General features: G+C 38.8%; 1 protein-coding gene across 3 annotated transcripts; it reads left to right on the top strand.

Moving 5' to 3' along the window:
- Positions 1–857: 857 nt before the first annotated feature.
- PARP16 (poly(ADP-ribose) polymerase family member 16) lies at positions 858–22,119 on the top strand. 3 transcript variants are annotated; one of them, XM_074234411.1, is made up of 7 exons: positions 858–1,411; positions 2,151–2,346; positions 12,861–12,998; positions 15,154–15,360; positions 17,070–17,241; positions 19,913–20,054; positions 20,948–22,119. In XM_074234411.1, exons 2-7 carry the CDS (start codon positions 2,173–2,175, stop codon positions 21,090–21,092), a joined length of 978 nt encoding a protein of 325 aa, XP_074090512.1. In that variant the 5' UTR covers positions 858–1,411; positions 2,151–2,172; the 3' UTR covers positions 21,093–22,119. The 3 variants fall into 3 exon arrangements, with proteins under 3 accessions (XP_074090512.1, XP_074090513.1, XP_074090514.1); XM_074234412.1 differs by having other exon boundaries at positions 2,115–2,346; XM_074234413.1 differs by having other exon boundaries at positions 2,090–2,346.
- Positions 22,120–22,840: the final 721 nt, after the last annotated feature.

Here is a 22,840-nt window from a genome sequence, read left to right as displayed (position 1 = left end):
TCTCTGTGTGTATGCATGTGTCTCTGTGTGTATGCATGACTGTATGTGTCTGTGTGCATGCATGTGTCTCTGTGTGTATGCATGACTGTATGTGTCTGTGTGCATGCATGTGTCTCTGTGTGTATGCATGGCTGTATGTGTCTGTGTGCATGCATGTGTCTCTGTGTATGCATGACTGTATGTGTCTCTCTGTGTGTATGCATGTGTCTCTGTGTGTATGAATGACTGTGTGTGTGCCTGTGTGGCGCTGGGCACGGCAGGAGACGATTCCGTTGTTTACAGTAACCAGAAGGGCCCGCGGGAGAAAAGGGCGGCTCGTGGGGTGGTCGGGCGAGGGGGCGGACTTGCCGGGGGCGTGGATTCGGTTCGGTAATTCAGCCGCATTCATTAAGCGCCGACCGTGTCCCCGCGGAATCACCGCTCACTCTCCGGTGCCCCTACACTAGTCCGTGTTTAAACTCGCTTCTGTTGGCCCAGTCTGCCGGCGCCCTGGCCCTCCCGCGATCCCATCCGGGCACCGGACACACCCCCGAGGCGCGGAGAAGCGCGGGGGCGGCGGCCCCGCCCCCCAGAGGGCGGGGCTCCGGGCGCTAGCCCCGCCCCGCCCCCGCGCCAGCCTTCCCCATCCCCGCCCCCTCCTTCCTCGGGGTCACAGGCATTCACTCCGGGAGCGGGGACACCAATGAATGGCCAGGGAGTGGGGGCGGGGCCTCGGGGGTGTGGCCGGGAGGGGCGGAGACCCGGAGGGCTCGGCCGGCTGGGGCTGCGCGCGCAGCCTTGCGCTTGCAGGCAGGCGGAGCGGCGGGCAGCCTCGCGGCGGGGCCTCGGCGGCGGCGGCGGCGGCGGCGGCGGGGCTGGAGCGGTGCAGCGTGCGGGCCCGGCGGCGGAGGTGCGGCGGCCGGCGAGGAGGGGCGCTGACGGGTTTGGGGAAGCCACCTCCCTCCCTTCTCTCCCCGGCGCCCGCAGGCGGAGCCCTCGCCGGCCGCCTCCAATCCGGGGCGCCGGGCCGCCCGCTTCACAAAGGGCCAGCGCCCCGGGGGTCACACGCGGCCTTCCGCCCAGGCTCCCGGGCCGCCGCCCTTTGCCCCCTCCCCAAGCCCTCCTCACCTCTGCGACCCCCTCCTCTCCCGAGCCCGCCACGGCCTTGCAGACTTCCTCATCCGGGCACCTCAGGGCTCACCCCCATGTCTCCTGACACTTCGGCCCCCAGGCCCCCCGTCTCCCGTAGCTCCCCGCAGGCTTCCTCCTCCAGCCTTCCGGAAGTGCCTTCTTGACCCTCGGTTCCATTCTGCCCGCCTCCCCGACCTGCCCCCTCCATCGCCGTGCCCGCCCTACGCACCCCTCCATCGCCGTGCCCCATCGCGCTGCCCACCCAGCTCTTGCATCCGAGTGACTGATCACCACCCTGGAGGTACCTTCGTCCTCATTTTTTTATTCCTTCCCCTCTGAAGTGACTTTTTCTTCCTCCACCTATTACTTCTGCCCAATGAACTTCCTGCCTCATCCCTGTCCCCTGAGATTCTCCCCACCCCCTCTCACATTCTGTCCTGGATATTAAGATAGTTTACCTTATTTACAAATTAGAAGGGGGCACAGATAGGTGGAAGTGGGGGGGGAGCTTTCTTCTATCTCTTATTCTGATTTTTGGTTTAGAAGAGATGGTCACTGCCTAGTACCTTTGACCTCTTATCTCACATGTCCTCTTCCAGCCTTCAAACTCTATCAGAACCTCCTGCCTTCTTGATTTCCCATTCCCCTGATTCACCAAGGTTCATTCTTTGTCCATTTATCTCCCCTTTTTGCTTTCTCCCGGTCCGTGTTAGAAGTAGGACCAGGGTAAGCAAGATAAAACAGTCACCCGGAACCCAAAGAGAGATGGGGAGAACACCTTTAATACTGCCATTTTTTATAAATGTCAAGGAAAATTCTGTTGTTTTTTTGTGGCACAGGGGCATTAATTTCGAAATAAATCATATATGAAAGCTCCAGTATCCAATGAATGGTTTGGAAAGCCTTCCCTAAGTAGGGTCCACAAATGCCCCATTCTGGCAGTGCTGCTTACTTCCACTCCCTTGAACCCATTTTGCAGGATTCCCATGTTCTGTCCCCACCAGGCACCCATCCTGATCCAGACTTCCATCTCCCCACAGTGCTTATATCTCTGTGGTGGGGATGCAGCCCTTCAGCCTGGAGGCAGCCAGGGAAGCAACCCAGAGGGATGTGCTGGCAGCAGATCTCCAGTGCAGCTTCTTTACCTCTGCTCTGCAGAGCTACAAGCGGGACTCTGTGCTGAGGCCATTCCCAGCCTCTTATGTTAGCCAAGACAACAAGGACTTTGAGGCTCTGGTGAGTTCTTCTCAACCACTTGTCTCATTTTTTCTTTTTAAGTGTTTCATTTAATTAAGTTTAAATGTCACTGTTAATCCCCACATGACTTCCCTCCTTCTATAGAAACCTCCCTTTTAACAAATAAGTAATCAAGCAAAACAGACCCTTGCCACGTCTGAAAACATGTCTTATTCTACACACATTCCACTTAGTACTTACCTGTGTAACCTTGAGCCTATCACTTAATTTTCTTAAGCCTTATTTTCCACAACCAAAAAATGAGGGAGTTTTACTAAATACTTCTGGAATCCCTTCAAACTCTAAATCAGGGATTTAGTGAAACTTGTTGCCAAAAGATTGGAGGTACAATCACCCATTTATTATAGTTCTGAAATTTTTCAGTGTGTTGTATTCTCTTCCATTATTGTGATCACCATATAAAAATACTCTGCTTATTTTGTTCTGCATATTTCATATCAGTCTTACCAATTCTCTGAATTCTTTGTATTCATTAATTTTGGTATTCATTTATTTAGCTGTTTTCCAATTACTGACCCCCCACTTGTCTTCCACCCAAGTGCTAGTGCTAGTGCCCTCTCTCTAAACTATTTTGTATTTTCTTTTATATTTTGTATATAATAGTTATTTATATTGTATATGTTGTCTACTTGAATAGAATGTGAACTGCTTAAAGCAGGGATTGTTTGATTTTTGTTTTTGTATCCTAGATACAAAGCAGTATCATAATAAATACTTTTTGATTGTTGTTTTCTGATACAAAACGTACTACTATAAATTGTTGTATATGGGACTTTTCCCTTAGTCTGACCTGTTTTCCTTGGGATGTATATCTTGAAATAGTGTCACTGGATCAAAGGGTATGTACAGTTTAGTGACATTTTAAAAATTATAATTCTGACTAGTTTTACATAGAGGTTAGACCAATTCACAGCTCTATCAACAATTTATTTATGTGCTTGTCTTCCTACAGTCCATCCAACATTTACCATTTTCACCTTTTACTATGCTTTTTTTTTTTAGGTTTTTGCAAGGCAATGGGGTTAAGTGGCTTGTCCAAGGCCACACAGCTAGGTAATTATTAAGTGTCTGAGGTTGGATTTGAACTCAGGTACTCCTGACTCCAGGGCCAGTGCTCTATCCACTGCGTCACCTAGCCGCCCCCTATTCTCTCTCTCTCTCTCTCTCTCTCTCTCTCTCTTTTTCTCTTTTTTCTTCAAGAAAGTTCAAGTTTGTTATATTCCATCTGCCCTTGTGCCCTCCTGGGCTGTACCCACTAGTTGCCCTGGTGTGGAAAGAAAAAGAGGCCAGATGTATATTTATTACTCCAGGTCCCAAATATCTATTCTAGATCCATGTTCTCACTGGACAATTTTCATGAGATAAATATATTTTTCCCCTTAGGATGTACCATTTTAAGTTGTTATTGACACATTATGTACTGCAGATAATCTAGTAGTGGAATTTTGAAAAACACATGGTTCAGCAAATGCTTACAGTTTATTCATGGAGTAGGAAATTCTGCTCAATCAGCTGTTTTGATGACTAGATAATGACTATACTTGAATTTCCAGTTTACAAGCATTAAAGTAATATTTAACATAATTTTTCTGTGGTGATTTAGAAGGTAGTATGGCTTAAGAGGTAGCCCTGTGTTTGGATACTGCCTCCTAGACTTACTAACTAGCTGTACATCTCCAGACCCATGCATGGGAATACATTTCTTCCTCACTTCCTTCAAGACGCTCAAGCATCCCATGAAACTTTCCTGGTCTCCTCCAGCTGCTAGTTAGTGTCCTTTCTCTCAAATTATTTCATCTTTAACTACTTTGTATTATAATTGTATTTATTCTCTTTACATTTATTCTGAAGAAGTTTATGCAGGTGACCCAAAAGACTTTGTGCAGTTTTAAACTTTAAATAACTTCAAAAGTATATATACAATTTTTTGTAAGTTTAATTATTTAAATTTCTAAAATGTTGATATGTTTATTATTAAAATTGTACATAACCACCATTTATGCTGTTTATTTCTCAAGTTGATTTTCTAACTTTGTAAAAACTTTTATCAGCTGCTGCTGAATGACTGAAAGTATTGGATTGTAATCTTAACCTTAAGAACTTCCAAAGAACAAAGTTTTGATGCGTACACAGCAGTTTTAACATGACCCTTCAAGAAAAGTCTAATGGAGGTAGATAAGTGACCTAGGTGACCAAGCAAAAGGGCCTCCTCTACTAATCTACCAGTCGAAGAAAGTGTCACATAGAAATTGTCATACATGCATTGCATGAGAACTCTCTGGGTGTCTTATGGTATTAAAACTTAAAATTATTTGGAATCTATGAAACTAAATACAAAAATTAAAATGATTAAATTTGAAAATGATGAGAGGTTTGGGGGAAGTTTATGAGTGCCTCCTAACATTGCACTAAGACTTTTGGGACATTATCTTGGTATTTCTCCCATTAAACTGGAAACTCTTTTTGAGTAGGGATTGTTTCATTCATTGTATCTGTGTCCCCAGCACTTAGCATAGGACCTGCAACAGGGTAGATATTTAATAAATGCTTTAATTTAGTTGTCCTTGGCCAGTCTCTGAGCCTCAACTTTCTCATCTCTAAAATAAAGATATAATTTCCATAGAATCTACCTCAGGATTATTGTGAAGTTTCAGATAAAATAGTGAATGTAAAGCAATTTATAGTTATTAATGGTATAGTATAAATATCAGCCATCAAAGCATTTAAGAATCTTGTAATTTCTGAAGAACATCATTCAAAACATGCATTGTTATAATACTCAATATTTGCAAGGGCCTGGGATTTATAAAGGTCTGGAACGCTTATCTCCTCTACTGGTGAACCCTTCTATCCCCTTTATTTCTTTCTTTTAATAGGAGATTTCTCACAGCAAAGACTAAGACTTTTAGGTGGCACTGCATTCACATTCCACTTTATCCTTGTTCAGCACACACAGGTGTTTAGGTACAAAACTAAACTTTTTATTACAATGTAGGGAAAATTTAGGATACAAATTACATATAACTGAAGGATTGTAGTTACAGTTCATCTTATCCAATTAGTTTGACTTGGGTTAAAAGTGGATAATCGCCACAAGAGAAGGCACAAATTTCAAGTTTCAAAGTACCAAATGGGCTCTTCTAAACATTGCTTATTCTTGATTCCCAGTTTGTCCAAAGTCCCTTTTGTTCCTGAGTTTTTGGATAATAATAATCATAATCATAACTAAAGTTTGAAAGTATTTACTATTTTGAATAGGAACCTACAACCTCTAGGTACTTCAGGTACTTTCATTTGCAGATGAGAGACTGGGGCTCAAAGGTAAAATGTCTTTCTCTTTGTTACACAGATAGTAAATGGCAGGAAAACATTAGAATTCAGGCCTTCCTGACTCCCCAGTCCAACAACTGCCCATTGTGTGGGCAATGTAACTTATGTCTAGTTTAAACTAGAGGTTTCATCCTCTTGAGTCCTTGGAAGAGTATTTCTTTTTTCCTGTTTTGACTTTTCCCTAACTTGTGTCATGAATTCTTTTCTGGACATCTCTAGGATGTCACTTTTTCAATCAATGGATCAAATCAAAATGGACGAGTATATTAGTGTGTTTGAATACTCATACTATTGGGGTGGCTAGGTGGTGCAGTGGATAGAGCACTGGCCCTGGAGTCAGGAGTACCTGAGTTCAAATCCGGCCTCAGACATTCAATAATTGCCTTAAAAAAAAAACCCTAAAAAAAATAACATACTATTTTAGACTTTATTTTTGTTAAGTTTTTGCTAGGCAGTGGGGTTAAGTGGCTTGCCCAAGGCCACACAGCTAGGTAATTATTAAATGTCTGAGGCTTGATTTGAACTCAGGTACTCCTGACTCCAGGGCCGGTGCTCTATCCACTGCACCACCTAGCTGCCCCTATCTTAGACTCTTAATACCTGGTAGGGAAGCTTCTGGATATCATTTTGTTCAGCCTCACATTGGTTTATAGTCACCCCCATTTTTCCAGTATTCCTGATAAAAAATAATCTACAAAGAATGAATGGAATATTTTTCCAGGATATAAGAGAGCAACCTGTAAGCTTGTAAGGAAGACAGTAGTTTTGGAGGGATGGAATCAATGATCTGCACAGCAGATTATATTCTGTTTTCTGGAAGACAGGACCAACTGTAATTTTGTGTGATAGTTTTTTATATCCTACCCTTAGTTTGGTCAGAAGGAGGCTTCATGATTGATAGAGACTGAGGTTAGATTGTAGAACAGAAGACATGTTCCTTCAGATTGTAGAAGAGAGGACAGGACATTCAGAATTGTCCAGTGGGGATGTTTTGGGGAGAAGATGACAGCAGATGAGAATGGTGGCAGAACCATACCTGGTCCTGAACCAGCTACCTTCATGGTACATCCTGCCATTTGTGTGGCAAGAAAACTAGATGAGCAGTGCCTGGGGCCACAGATCATTCCCTCCTCAGCAAGCACAGGTGCAGGATAGTCATTGTCAGTGGGATTCTAATTCCTAGCTCTCTGCCAAACAGCCTATAGTCTAGTATCGCATTGATGCTGTTGAGTTATTTTGAGTTGTTTCTGATTCTTTTTTTTAAATTTTTTTTTCAAGGCAATGGGTTTAAGTGACTTGCCCAAGGCCACATGGCTAGGTAATTATTAAATGTCTGAGGTCAAATTGAACCCAGGTACTCCTGATTCCAAGGCCGGTGCTCTATTCACTGCGCCACCTAGCCGTGCCTGTTTCTGATTCTTCATGATTCCATTTAGGGTTTTCTTGGCAAAGATATTGGTGTGTTTTGCTATTTCCTTCTTCAGCTCATTTTAGATGAGGAAACTGAGGCAAACAGGGTGAAGTGGCTTACCCAGAGTCACGCAGCTAGTAAGTATCTGAGACCAGCTTTGAACTTAGGAGGATGGTTCTTCCTGACTCCAGATCTGGTACTTTCTTCAGTGTACCACCTAGCTGCTCTAAAGGGGTATCCCCTTGATAGTGGAACATTTTCTGGGGCGGCTAGGTGGTGCAGGGGCGACTAGATGGCGCAAGGGCATCTAGATGGCACAGTGGATAGAGCACCAGCCCTGGAGTCAGGAGTACCTGAGTTCAAATCCAGCCTCAGACACTTAATCATTACCTAGCCGTGTGGCCTTGAACAAGCCACTTAACCCCATTGCCTTGCAAAAAAACCTAAAAAAATTAAGAATATTGATAGTGGAACATTTTCTACTCTTAGATTCTGGTATCCAGTAGCCTTAGTATCTCCCCCTCTACTTGACCTTTTTACCTGCTACGTAATGAACACAAACCCTCCTTTCTGTGTTCTCTCTCCCAATTATAAAAGCAAGTATATATAAAAGTATACATAATATATATGTGTATGTATATATATATGTGTATGTGTGTATATATATATATGTATATATATACATATATATATATATATATATATATATATATGCAAGTAGTGGTGTCTGAATTTCCTGTTTGTATACCCAGCACAGAACATAATTTTTTCACATAGTAAGCATTGACTAAGTGCTTTTCTATTTTATTAGAGGAGGAAGTTTTAGAATTCAGTTGTTTAATATACAGTTCTAATTATAGTTACAATTTTTAAATATTCTTTTTTTCCCTTTGTGACTAACTCCTAGAAAATACTTTGGGCAGAGAGACAAAATAGGTTAGGGAATGAATGCCAGATCTGAGCATTTCATTGTGGTAGTGGCAGAAGGTCTAAGAAGTGATTTTGAATTGGATGCAGTAAATCTCCAAACTCTAGAGAACCAAAGAAACTCAGAGACCTAGAAGGTTAGGAACTTGGGGATTTTGTTATCAGTGGAGATTTTGTAATCAGTAAAAGGAAAAAGCCCTGTGACAAGAGCAAATTTTTCAAGAGCAGGTCCAAGAAAAGAGTATATTCCAGATACTCTAGTTCTACCCTTTTGTTACCATATACCATAGTGTTCCCATAGAAGAAGTAAAGGTGGTTTGACTTTCCAGGAGCGAAGACTCTAGAATGTGAAAGTGAAGCCATGTAGGTTCCCTTCTACAGATGAAAATTCCATTGTAGGAACAACGCTCCCTCTCTCTTTTGTCCTTGTGGATGACTGGCTCTTCAAGGAGCCATAAGGAATGGTGATACACACCTTCAGGGCCTCTCTCTGTCATTCTACTGTTGAGAATGAGTGGCCCAATTTGGAACTATGCCATGGGGGGTCCATAACTGAACAGAACCAGAGTAGTTGATATAATGTACTTTGCTGCAAACCCTTGAAGAATCTAATTGAATTGAACATACTTTTTTTTTTTGTCCTGTTTCTGCCTTTTCATGAATTGTCCATAGCCTCTATTTTCAGATTTCCTATATTTACCTTTTTCACAATGATTTTTAGTCATTGTGACTTTGTCTCCAGTGACTTTAGGAAATGAAGTATTCTTTTGTATTGCTAGTTACTAGATTATTATAATTACAGAGCTCACTGTGTTTTTATTAGCTTAAGCTACTCTTGAGAATTTCCAAGAGTTTCCCAGTCTACATTATCTCATGTCCTTAAACTTCCTTATGAGAGACAGTGGGAATATGCTATTCATTTTTCAGATTTGAGAAATTGAGGAAATAGCCAAGGTCCTTCAGCCACTATATTTGACAGAGAGGGAGACTAGGCTGCTTGATCTCCTATTGCCTCTAGAGTGGGCTGTAGGGTAGCAGATTCCCAAATCAGAATTTGGGTTTTTTTCCCTAATTTAGTCAGAAATTATGTCACAAAGATATTATAGCAGAAAAATGGATTATATCAGGAGGTAAATTATCTGGGTGCTAATCTTGGTTATGCCACCTGTAGAACCCTGGAAAAGTTGCAAAATTGCTTTTCTCTGAATATTGGCATCTTTAATACTAAGATGAGAGAACTGGACTTGATCAGGAGTTCTTAACTTGGAGTTTGTGAACTTAGTTTTAAAAAATATTTTAACTGTACTTCAAATTACTGAGGTAATTGTCTGACGTAAAATTTGAATTTAGAGCTTCCTGAACCCAAATCCAGCCCTGCCTCAACTGTCCTCCCTATCCTCTCAGTTACTTAAAAATCTACCCATCCTTTAAGATACAGGTCAAATCACATTCTTCTATAACCTTATCTCCCTAAAATGATTTATCTTTCTAAAGTCCGCTTATTGTTCACATCCTTTCATAGTTGATTGCATAAATCCCTAGTAATACTTATTCTTGTTTTGAACTATGACTTCAATCTGGTAGGGTTAACTAATGACTTGTCCTCCTAACTAGATTAAAAATGCTTAGATTGTCTTTGTATTCCTTTCAGAGACTAGCAGTAGTGTAATAGGTAGTGTGTAGTAGGTAGTTAGAAAATTATAACAAGTGACCCCTGCTCATTTATTGAGAGCACCTTCTCCCATCTCTGTATGACCTTGAAGAGGCCCTCATTGTCTCTTATACCACAATTTGATTCCATACTCTACTGTCTGATATATCCTTCATGTATCTCAGAACCATTGCACACACCTTTCTTTTTTTTTGGTGTTACCTTAAATTTAGGCATGCCTCTACTTGCCATATGATGTGTGGTGTGATTGGACTGTCATAGAGGGGAATTGAAGCAATTTTCCTGTTCTGACAGTCATTTGCTCTTTAAAAAATGTATTTTCTTGTGAACTTAGCAATCAATCTGTCTAGCTAGCATTAGAAACATTTCCTATGGCAATTCATTATTTTCATTCATTTATTGTGGGGTACCAGAAGGTCCTTCTGTTCTTCAAATACCTTCCCTGCTGGTTTTCCATCTTTCCTGAAATTATACTTTAGACTCCTTTGGGCTCTATCTTTACATTATTAAATCTTACTGGCCATTTAAAGCTGAACTTAAGTGCCATCTTTTCATGAAATTTTCCTTGATATCTCTCTCTGTCCCATCCCATGCCACCCTCTACTAGAACTATTTCTTCTTCTGAACTCTAATAGTTCTTTGTACCTTTATTATTTGTCACCTTCCTGACCTGCATGTAGTTATCTATGTACATGTCTCGCCTCCCTACTAAATTGTAAGCTTTGGAAGGGATAGGGATTGATCAATATATAATATTTTACAGTTCTATGCACACAGTAGGCATTGAATGTTTATTTAATTGAATAGACCTATTTGAATAAGGAAAATCTGGCTAGCCTGAGGGTAAAACAGGATAGATCTAAGTAGAACCAGATTTTTCTTTTAAAGGGAACAGTTGCATATGTATTTAAAATTTCCTTGCCTTCATATATTGGGGACTTCCTTATTCTAATTTTAGAGATCCTGTGATTAGCATACTTTACACTGTGGAAAGTAGAGAAAGTCTTCAGGTAGGGACGAAACTGCAAGATGTTAAAGAAGGATTTCCTGCATCTTCCGTTGGTACATTTTCTTGTTTAAATTAATCTGAGACAAGACTACAAATGATTAACAGAAATACTAACTCATGTCTTGACTGGCACACATTGGGAACTACAAGATATGAACAAGGTAGATGAGCTGGGGCAGTATTATATTTAATAATTTTTGTTTTTGGCAGCCTGAAGCATTAGCTATATGACTCTACTCAATGCAAATATTAGAAAACTCAAATTATAAAACCACAAATTGAAATTGAGATTTTCCTGTAGTTTCTGCAACAAGATTCTCTGATCCATGGTAATTTATGATTTTGTCTCTGAAATGTTCCTGCACAAGAAGGGCACTGAACAAGAATCAGGGGTGAGTTATACTTTGAAGAGGATATGATAGTGTTAGCAGAAAGAGTGAGTGATGGATTGTAGAAGTCTTCTGACTTTTTTTTAAAATCACATTAAACTCTTTAAAACTATTCAGAATCTTCCTACTCTTTGAAAGCCCACCTCTACTTTATTAGATATAATACTTGATTTTTGTTTGTGTATTTGCATTTTGGTAATATAATGTTTTCATGATTCACTCGCCTCGCTGTATTGATTAGTATTCAATCATTTACTATCTGTTATATGTAGAACACTACTAGATGCTATGATTAACACAAAATTATAAGGCAGTCTAGAGAATCCTCAAGGTGCCTGTGATCAGGTTGAGAGACAGGTCTAACAATATAAAGTAACATATACTAAGTGTGAAACAAATGGTACAGACAAGTGATAAATGAATTCTAGAGAGGGAGAGAACAATGGGGGCTGGGATGCTTATGGAATTCTTCACAGAGAAGATGGGATTTGGATTTGGATTTGAATGATAATTTTTCAGGTGAAGAGGGAGAGCATATCAGGCAAAGACACATGGGCAAAAAATATTAATTATATTTGGAGAAAAGTGAATAGAACATATTCATCTATGCACATATAGTTTTTGTTTGTTCTTTAGTATTAAGTTTGTAAATTCCGTAAAAACAAAGGACAGCCCTGTTTGTGTCCTCACATGCTCTAATATAGATAGGACTTTGCTTATTAAACATGTGCTGTTCATTGCCTATTTTCAAAGCTTAATTATAGTAATGCTATATTTACATAAGACTTAAAGAATTATGAAACTTCATAATAGTGCTGTAAGAGAGAAAGGAATACTTGACAAATTCTAAAATGTCCACATTTTCAATATTAGAGACCTAAAAAAATGAGTAAAGCCCTTTTTGCCAAAAAAAATGGAATTGAATCTATAGGTAAATATTAACTGATCACTCTCTGTGTTCAAAGTCATAAGACCTAGTAAATGATTTCAAGAAATTTATAATATGGGTGGAAGAGAGAATACTAACGAGCAGAAAAAAATATTAAACAATTCAAAGCAACATGTGAAGAAGATAATAAAAAAGTCATGGTAACTTTGAAGCTATCTAGGTCAACACTCATTTTATAGATGAGGAAATTGAGGCTCCAAAAAGTTCAGTGATTTACTACTAGAATACCAGTAATAATAAGTGACAGAACCCAAGTCTTAGGCTTCAGTAGTTTTTCCTCTATACACACTGCTTCTGATAGTGGTTAAGTGTTACAGAAATAAGTGTAAAGGAATTCAGAAAAGTAATACTGAGGTCTTGGAGTGAGAAAGTAGTCAAGAAAACATAATGAAAAAATAGGGGCTTGACTTTGAAGGGTATGTAAGAATTAGGTCTTCAGTTGGAGGGTGGGAACAGTCTTGAGAAAAGACAGGGTGGGAAAAGCACAGGGTTTGTGTGTCTGTGTTTGTGTGTGTGTGTGTGTGTGTGTGTGTGACAATGTTCTATGTATAGTCTAGCTCTAGGGAAACAGTGGGAGAAAAAATGGAAATGATATTTGAGTTATGATGCCAGGTTAAGGAGTTTGGACTCTAGCCTCATATTGCCTCTTAGCAAAAAGCATTAAAAACTGCTGGCTTTTTTAATTCCTTTTGAGAAAATAATGTTGACATAAGAAATGAATTTTATTTCATTGCCACTAGAGGTCTCCCTGTTGTCATGTTTCATGAGCCATATTCCTTAAAAAGAATAAACATTTTTTTCTTTAGCTTGAAGATGCCAGTATGCTACCGAACCTTAAGGAACTTCTCCAGTCTGCAGATGACAAAGATAAGAGAGCATGGAATTTGGTGAGCTGGATTTTATCATCAAAGATTCTTACACTACACAGCATAGGGAAAACAGAGGTAAGATTTTAGTATTTAGAGAATGACAGATTTCTTGAGCTGAAATTGATTCTTTTTTAAGTGAAAAAAATGGAGACTTTAAAGGATTTGTACAATGTCACACAACTAGTTAGTGGTAGAGGTTGGATTAAAAGATTAAGATTTTAGATTTTTTGACTTTATATTCAGTCTTAGAGACTTCTTTAGAGCTTCCATGTCTTCTCCCTGTTCAGTAAACTCCAATGGCTCCCTATTATTTCCGGGATCAAATGTAAAATCCTGTTTGTTATTCATAGCCCTATTTAGCCTATCCAGTCTTTTATTATATAGTGCCCCGTGTTGTGCTGTGTGATTTAGTGACACTGGTCTTCTTGCTATTTCTCACAATAACACATTACATTTCCTGACTCTAGATATTTTCTCTTACTCCGCCTCCCCCCCCCCCCCCCCCCCCCCCCCCGCCCGTGCCTGGAATGCTCTCCTCATTTCTGCTTTCTTCTGGTCCCCAGCTAAAACCCCACCTACTATTGGAGGCCCTTTCTGATCCCTCTTCACTTTTGTGCCTTCCCTCTGGCATATTTTCCCCATTAGACTCAACTCCTTTTACCTTTGTATTACGCAAGCTCAGTAGTGTGCCTGGCATATAGTAGGATCTTATTAAATTGACTGTCTAGTAGATAGGGTGCTCAACTTGGAGTCAGTTAAGAAGACTGAAATTTGACAGCTATGTCCAGTACTTACTAGCTAGGAGACCATGAACTGGTCAGCTTACTTCTCTGAGCCTCAGGTTCCTACCTTACTGAATTGTTGTGATGCTCAATTGTGCTAACATATGTAAAACACTTTGAAATTCTTAAAATGCTATGTAGTGAAGTAAATAAGCTTTTATTAAGTGCTTGTTTACTAAGGGTCTGACTATGGTAAGCACTCAGATTAAAAATAGAAACAAAAAGACAATCCCTTCACTCAAGGAGCTTACATTATAATGGGGAAAAACATATAAAAGGAAACTTAAAAAAAACTAGTTGGAGAAGTCAGGAGAATGTTAGAGAGTGGAGCCAGGGAAGGAGTAAAGGAGTAAGCATGGTCATCCTGGGCACATCCTCATAATAGAAGTTTCAGGAAGAATTCCTCAGGAGGAGGAGGGGGCTACAGGAGTTTCAGAGAGGGGAATAGTGAGAGTGTCAGCTGTTATTATTCTCACTCTCAATCTTATTTGCTCTCTGCTACACAGAGCTACTTCAGATGGGTGCAAGAGTTTCTCTTCACCCAACTTATGAGGTCCTTGATTAATTTAAGACCATAAATGTTACAAAGGCTGTGCTGAAAGACGGGCATCTTTCACAACTGGAATAGAAATTTGGTCAGTATTTCTATTGGCTAATAATATAATGGAAAAGAGCACTATACTAGTTATTAAGAAATCTTAGTTTTAGTCCTGACTCTGTTACCGTCATGATCTTTGACAAGTCACTTAATTTCTCTAGACTTTAGTTTATTCATTTCTCAAATTGAGACAATATTGCTTATCCTCCATACCTTAGAAAGTAGTATTAACACAATGGATAGATCACTGGCCTTGGAGTCAAGAGGTTGGAAGTTTGAATCTGGCCTCCGACACTTGAAACTTATTAGCTATGTGACCTTGGACAAGTCATTTAACCCTGATTGCCTTGCATCCAGGGCCATCTCCAGTCATCTGATTATCCTGATTCATATCTGGCCACTGAACTTAGATGGCTCTGGAGGAGAAATGAGATTGTTAATTTAGCACAGCATCCTCTCACTCAAATCCAATTTATGTGTTTGTCATAGTATCACCTTCCCTATGATCTTCTTCAAGAACGAAGGACAACATCATTAGAAAGTAGTATTGAATATCCAATGAGGTAATAGATATGAAAGTCCTTTGAAAGTTAGAAGTGCTATACATTGTAATACATTATTAATATTTCTTTAGTTCATTTTTTCTGGCAGACTGGGTAATTATAGAAAAGAAATTTTGAAATTGTAGCTTTTAATTCTTTTTTCCAGGTTGATTTATTTACTGTGATGAAAATTTATTCTTATGTATAAATTCAAATACAGTTTAAAATAAGAGTTGTGATTTCATTTGTTTTGTAACACAATTTGATAGTTTCCCAAATAACATTGAAAATTCTATTATATTTTCAAGTATGTGAAGATCCAAGAATTGATGGGAATTTCAGGCACCAGTGTCCCTGCACCTGACTTTCTGTTTGAAATAGTATATTCTGGTCGAGTAGATGCCAAATTTTATGAGACCAAAGGAGAAAGGGACCTTATCTATGCATTCCATGGGAGCCGCCTGGAAAACTTCCATTCCATCTTACATAATGGTTTACACTGCCATTTAAACAAGGTAAGGCTTGAAGGAGAATTTGAAAATATTTTGGGTTAAAACCAAGGCATACCACTTTGACCAAGGCTAGAGAAAATTGTGAAGATTTTTTTTTTCCATTTTGTATTTCCAGCTCCCTTTTGCTTCCACAGAGGAACACCTGTTTGCTGAATCCAGGGGAGGAGGCTTGCTTCTGTCCTGCTGGGAGAAGGCCCAGATAACAGTCTTTTTTTCAGTTGTGAATTTTAATCACTCTTCTTCCCTATTCCCGAGGGCATTTGCACATTTTAAGCCTTTTCTTTTAGTGAGAGGAATAAAAGGCTGATCTTGTTAGAGGATTTTCAGAGAAACCTGATGGGTGCTATATAGGTACTTTTGGGGACTGGTGTGGGAGAAGGTTTTCTAGTGCCCCTCAGGTCACTACAAAAGTATTTTGCATAAAACCAGCTTGGCACACCCCCTGTGTAGTCTGCAGCAGTTTCGCAGAACTATGCAGTGCCTAATTAATTTGCAGTGTTTAGATTCAGATTGAAGAGCTTGCTTACTTTGGAGTCTCAAATGCATAGCCTTTGCAATGCTCTGCTACTGAAATCTAGGTGGTCCCTGCTTTACATAATAGTTGAACCTTCAGTAAAGTTAAATCCTACTTTAAATATACTAAAGGAACTTAAACGTTAAAGGTAAATTCTTTTGTGAAGCAAAGTCTCCCCTTGTAAGTGTTTTTTGTCCAAACCTGGACTTTCATTTATTAGATTTACCTTAAAGAAAATCCATTTCTAGCTCTGACCTGTCACATTATTTCCATGGCAAATGTATCACAAGTTTGCAAATCAGACAGGGCTATGTTAGAGCACAGCAGTCTTGCAAAAGAATCTGTGATCTTGGGAAGGTGTGACCATTGTAGACTTAGCCCAAAAGTGACTATGGGGTGTGGGAAAAAAGATTTGTTTTAAGGCTGGGAAAAATGTATGTTGACTGGGGTACATGAGAAATGGGAAAGCTTCTAAATTCCAAAATGAGGAAACAGTGGCATTTATTTGATAAATGGATAAGATTCAGGTTCATGTAATTGCTGATACAGGGACTGCTACTGTTCCTCTTTGTTTAAAAATTTTTTTCTAATTATATCATAAAAATAATTTTTAACATTCAATTAAAAAAAATTTAGCTTCAAATTCTCTTTCAATTTCAAGGTTATATATATACAGTCATGCAAAACATTTCCAAATGAAACAGACTTTAAAAAAGAACAAAACAAGAAAAAATAATAAATATACTTCAATATGCATTCAGATTCCATCAGTTCTTTCTTTGGAGATGGAGAGCATTTTTCTTATAAATCTTTTGGAATTGTTTTGGATCATTGCCTTGATTAGTAGCTAAATCATTCACCCTAATTCCACTCTTACTGCATTTGTTATATTTAGGGGTGGGCATATTATTTAGCTTCTCTGAACTTCTCTTTCCTGACTTAACACATATACTAATGGTAGTCAATTTCATGGGACTTTTATAAATAATAATAATAATATGTTTAGCAATAACCATATGATTGTGAACAGGGATCATGTTTGCTTATATTTTTGTCAGGAAATGTAGGCTTTATCAGTTTTTATGAGAGACCATTTAAAATTATCTTTTAGAAAAAGATGTGTCCTACAACTGTACCAACTCTAGACTTTGATTCAATTGGGTGTGTGTTTCTTTTTTATTTGACTCTACCCTTCTAGACATCTTTGTTTGGTGAAGGGACCTACCTTACCAGTGACTTAAGCCTGGCTCTTCTTTACAGTCCTCATGGTATGGGGTGGCAGCACAGCCTCTTGGGTCCTATCCTGAGTTGTGTGGCATTGTGTGAGATCATCGACCATCCAGATGTCAAGTGCCAAACCAAGAAAAAGGGTAAGCAGACAGAACTGGCCAAAGCTAGAGCCTGTGTTAGTTTGTTTTGGGGATAGTAAGCTATGAGCAAGACCAGGCAAGGTGAAGGATATGAAGAAAGATGGCATATTCCTTGCCTTTGAAGAACTTAGAAGATAAGGCATAATACATGGGAAAAAATAAACAATAATATAACCAGCCAGTAAATTATTAGTACAAAAGGAAAAGGTCATAAGCATTCAGGGAGAGAGAGATTATCATGTCCTGTGATAGATCAGGGAAGTCTTTGGAGAAGTGAAGTTTGATATGTGAAACAAAGGAACTATAATTCAGGATCTCTTTTGCCAAGGGATGCTTTAAATCTCCTAGAGTCCCAAAGACAGTAATGGGAACAGGTTCAGACCAGGAATTCTGTTGTAAAAAGAATAGTAGTCAGGTAGATATATTGGATTTAGATTCTGGGTCATCTACCTAAGTAAAAGGTTAATTGCATCTTCTCTCACTCAGTATTTGTGAATCATGTTATTGCCAACCCCCAAGATTTCATAGCCATGCTATGTCTTTAATTGCTTTACAAAACTCTAAATAGATATAGTATAGTCATCCTGTTCTCCATAAATGAGCATAGTGGGTCTTTTGAGAAAAGAGTACCCAGGAGCAACTAGGTGGCACAGTGGATAGAGTACCAGTCCTGAAGTCAGGAGGACCTGAGTTCAAACGTGGCCTCAGACACTTAATAATTACCTAGCTGTGTGACCTTGGGCAAGTCACTTAACCCCATTACCTTGCAAACAAAAAACAAAAAAATTAATCTAGGAAAAAAGAGTACCCAGAAATGCAATCCATTCCATTGCCTTAATCTAAAACAACTGGCATACCAAAGAACAGACCCATGTCTGACGCCACTCACCCAAACCACTCAGCACGGAATAGTTGCATTTATAATTCTTGGAGAGATTGCACACCATGACAGTTAAACATCAAAACAACATTTTAGTTTCTGCACTCACGCTCATCTTTTTTTTTTTTTTTTTAAGCTTTGCAGCACTATCAGTAGGCTGGAATTGTTTCAAGGTTAGAAAATAAGTAGCTATCCTAAAAAGTCATCGCCTTAGGATGTAATATAAAAATGTCAATTTTATAGATATAGCTACTTTTTTTTAAGCTCCTAGTAGATGTTGGGCTTTGTGCTGACACTGGAAGAGACATAAATTAAATCAAGATTTAATCAGAATTTTTCAGTAGCATTGCAATCAGGGGAGGAGAAGAGTGAAAATATTTCTTTTAAATTAGGTTTCAGGTTTTTGGCAGTTTATGGTATCATGCCATTTTTAACTCATTCTATCCTTCTCTGACTTATCTCCATTTTCATTTTCTTCTTCCCTACTTATCTTCCTTAGCCCCAACTAGAACTGTACCTATATGTCTTTTTTAGAAAGATTTTATTTATTTTGAGTTTTACAATTTTCCCCCATTCTTGTTTCCCACCCCCCACAGAAGACATTCTGTTAGTCTTTACATTGTTTCCATGGTATACATTGATCTCAGTTGAAAGTATTGACAAAGAAATCATATCCTTAAGGAAGAAAAATAAAGTATGAGATAGCAAAATTACATAATAAGATAATGGTTTTTTGTTTTTCTAATTTGAAATTTGGTCTTTATTCAAAGTCCCTAATTCTTTCTCTGGTTACAGATGGTATTCTCCATTGCAGATATCCCAATATTGTCCCTGGTTGTGGTACTGGTGGAATGTATATGTCTTTCTTTTGCATTCTTCCTTTAACAGCCTATTTCTGGTGGTTTAATTTGATTTTTCAGTTAATAAAAATCCATTTTTTTTTCTTTCTCTTATCTGAGCCCTCCCCATTGCAAAAAAAGAAAAGAAAAACATTACCCTTTATTACAAAATAGTCATACCAAACAAATTCTCCCATTGACTATGTCCAAAAAACGTCTTGTTCTGTAGCTTGATTCCATCATCTTTCTGTCAAGAGATGGGTATTATTCTTCATCAGTACTCTGGATTTTTAGTTGATCATTGTATGGATCAAAGTTCATCTTTCAAAATTGTTTATCTTTGAAGTATTGTTATAATTTAGAATGTTTTCCTTGTTCTGCTCACTTCACTCTATAGTCATTCAAATCTTCGGAGGCTTCTCTAAAACCATCTCTCTTTTTTTTTTTGGTAAGGCAAATGGGCTTAAGTGGCTTGCCCAAGGCCACACAGCTAGGTAATTATTAAGTGTCTGAGACTGGATTTGAACCCAGGTACTCCTGACTCCAGGGCCGGTGCTTGCTTTATCCACTATGCCACCTAGCCACCCCTGAAACCATCTTTTTTATCATTTCTCTATCATTTTTCTTGCTTCCTGCTTTTCAACTTCTCCTCACCCATGCCTATAACTTATTTCTAAGTCCTAAGTCAAGAGCATCTTGAGTATTACTGGGGCATACTATGACTCTGGAGGCTAACATAGGGTCTCAAGCCATTTCTAAACATCACTTCACTCTCATGATGCTCCTGTATCTACAATTGCTAATCATTATAGGTGTTAGCAACTCTCTCTTTCTGGCACTATGGGAATCCAGCACTGGAGTCAAAAAGATAAGTCCCTATGTGCTAATTATTTCATACCTTCAATTAAGCTTTCCTTGATTTTTTACTTTTGGTTGTTTTCTTCTTTTTCAGATTCAGAAGAAATAGATCGAAAAAGAGCAAGAGCCAAACATAGTGAAGGGGGAGATGTCCCACCCAAATACTTTGTTGTTACCAACAACCAACTTTTACGAGTAAAATATCTGTTAGTTTATTCTCAGAAACAACCTAAGAGGTAAGATCAAGATTCACTGCTTAAGGTATGGTTAAAAAAAAAATTGTGAGTTCATTAAGCAGCAAATTGATTTTATTTGACAAAATATCTGTGGTCTAGAAAATGCCAAAGACCAGTTAGGTAAGAAGTAAACACTAATGACTCTACCCTGCTTTTGGTGGCTTAAAAACATAGGACATTTTTTTCCTTAGAAAATTATTGTGGAGCAGCTAGGTGGCGTAGTGGATAAAGCACCAGCCCTGGAGTCAGGAGGTACTTGGGTTCAAATCCGGTCTCAGACACTTAATAATTACCTAGCTGTGTGGCCTTGGGCAAGCCACTTAACCCCATTTGCCTTACAAAAAAACTAAAAAAAAAGAAAATTATTGTGATCTCCTACCTAAACTTCTTGTTTCTCCCAAAACAAAGGACCCCTGGGTGTCCACTGTAGCCCTGGTAGTGATCAATTTCTTGGAATCAAAAGCATGATTTTCCTGGCTCAAGCTTATGTATCTGTAGGCATTTAAACCAGACACAGTTGATAAAGCATCCTGATGATTATTCCTTTCTAAGCATTTGCTAGAATATCTTTTGTTTCAAGAAATTAAACCAGGGGTTTACTTAAGGAAAGATGGGTGGGTAAAAAGGTTAAAAAAAAAAATAGGAATGAGGTCATTGCTGTTGCTGTCTTATGTACATTTAGAAAATGTACTGTTTGTTGAAAGCACCTCTAGAACCATAAAGACAATATGCCCCAGATTTCTCTGAGTGAAGAAGTACAGAGAAGTCTAGCTTTGAGGCTCACTTGGCAGGAATTTACCATAGTCATCCTTCTAGCCAAAAAAAATTGCATAGATAAAAAAAGATGGGTTTTTTCCTCTCTCTCCCCTCCCTTTTTATTTTTTAAAATACAGGGTCTCAAGCCAGCCTTCCTGGATTTCTAACCATCGCTTCACTCTCATGATGCTCCTGTATCTGCTATTGCTGATCATTATAGGTGTCAGCAACTCTCCCTCTTTTTTGCACTACTGGAATAGAGCACTAGAGTCAAAAAGATAAAACTCATCTGGCTCAGCAAGATGGCCTCTGCCATAATATGCCTTAGTACCTCCTGATCTATTAATTCCTGTACCTCCAACTGTATAACTCTGGACTAAAGGCTAAGGAGGGACAGTGTTTGGAACTTTGTGATACCAGATTTTGACAGCCTTCTGATGCTCTGAGAGAACTTTTGTGCTTTCTGGTTGGTCACATTTTGGAGGACAAGGTCAGATGGTTACACTCACCCAAGATTTCAGATCATTGCTGTTCTCTCTGTCCTTAGCAGTTCTGGGAAGCTGACTTCTTAGCAAGGGCCAAAAGAAGAAGCCTGCTGTATTGAAAAACAAGGTGTCCAGGCTCTCGGCAATATGTTTACAATTGCCTCTGGCAGAAATCTTCCCTTTCTAATGCCTTTGGAAGGTGGAAAAATATGTTGGGTGAGGTATAAATCATCAGGCAGCTGGCTTGTTTTGACTCAAAATGTTACTGAGGAACAATGATGTTTCTCACGAAATGGGGGGGGTTGTTTTTGCTTTATAAATTTTGGCTTTAGACTTCTGAATGTGACAACAAAAACTTCAATAATTTTAACCATTTTCTTGAATATCTAGACACTGCTTTTGCTGCAAACATGCACTCATTCATTCATTTGTAAAATTATAGGATTCTTAGCTGGAAGGGGCTTTAGAGAGTTCAACCCTTTTGATTTTACAGATGAGGAAACTAAAGCTCAAGGTTGTCCTGATTTACCTATAATCTAACAAGTGTAAGTGTTTTGAATCCATGTCCTCCGACTTTAGATCCAGTGTTCCTTCCACCACACCCACTACCTCCCAGAGTGCTTTCATTCATGTATTCATTCAGCTAATATGTCTGAAGCACCATTCTGTAAAAGATATGAATGGATAAGAAAGGTAAATTTTTGATGGCATTGGAGCTTCATAAGAGAAGATTACCTACCTATTTCCATCTAAATATTTCTTTTAAATCAGGGAACTGAAAGTTTAAATAAAATGTCTTGACAATTGGGTCACATCTTTGTGAATATGTTTCTGCATCGTGATTCATTTGGCCAATGTCCATACAACACAGCCTTTTGACTATTTTTAAGAAAAAAACAAACTATGGGCTTGCCCATCTCTTGAGATGGATTGACATGTCACAAATAAACCCCATGAAATAGGAACAAACATGTCTTAAAAGAGAGCCTTTAATGATAAGTATTTTATTCTAAATCTATCAGGAATCCACATATAGTTTTATTGGAGGAGCATTTGGTTTTTGGTATGCTCCCTATTAGCACTTGTATGTGCTGTTTTACATGAAGAAAAAGTCCTTGGATGCCAGGATAGCAGACTCATTTATTGCTATATGTATTGACACTATCTGCTTTCTGTTAGGTATCCAGTTTGATTTAAATAAAATATAGCCCTATTTTTTCCAGTTGTGATTTTAAAATATATGTGTATATATATTTATGTATACAAACATATATAATATAATGACATATATGTATGTGTGTATACAAGCATATGTAAGCAAATGTGATTTTCTGTAAAAATGAATAAAATTGGTTTTCTATTTGTTATCAACATTTTTATACTAAAGTTTGGAACATTAAAAAATAATAAAGTTACATTTTTAAATTAAGTTGAGAGGCAATATGATGTGATAGAAAGAGAGTTAGCCTCAGAAATAAGAATCAGTGGGTCAAAGTCCTGCCTCTTACATACACTGGTTATGTGATCTTGAGCAAAACACCTAGA

This window comes from Macrotis lagotis, chromosome 4, assembly GCF_037893015.1.
Source record: "Macrotis lagotis isolate mMagLag1 chromosome 4, bilby.v1.9.chrom.fasta, whole genome shotgun sequence".
Classification (NCBI taxonomy): domain Eukaryota; kingdom Metazoa; phylum Chordata; class Mammalia; order Peramelemorphia; family Peramelidae; genus Macrotis; species Macrotis lagotis.
The sequence above is the reverse complement of the archived record's forward strand: the minus strand, read 5'-3'. Positions and strand labels throughout refer to the sequence as shown.

Excerpts from the sequence above, each read along its gene's own strand:
- PARP16 (XM_074234411.1), top strand. The coding sequence starts at position 2,173 with ATGCAGCCCTTCAGCCTGGAGGCAGCCAGGGAAGCAACCCAGAGGGAT. Across the intron at positions 12,999-15,153 it reads ACAGCATAGGGAAAACAGAG|TATGTGAAGATCCAAGAATT; the intron begins GTAAGATTTTAG and ends TATATTTTCAAG. Across the intron at positions 15,361-17,069 it reads TACACTGCCATTTAAACAAG|ACATCTTTGTTTGGTGAAGG; the intron begins GTAAGGCTTGAA and ends CTACCCTTCTAG.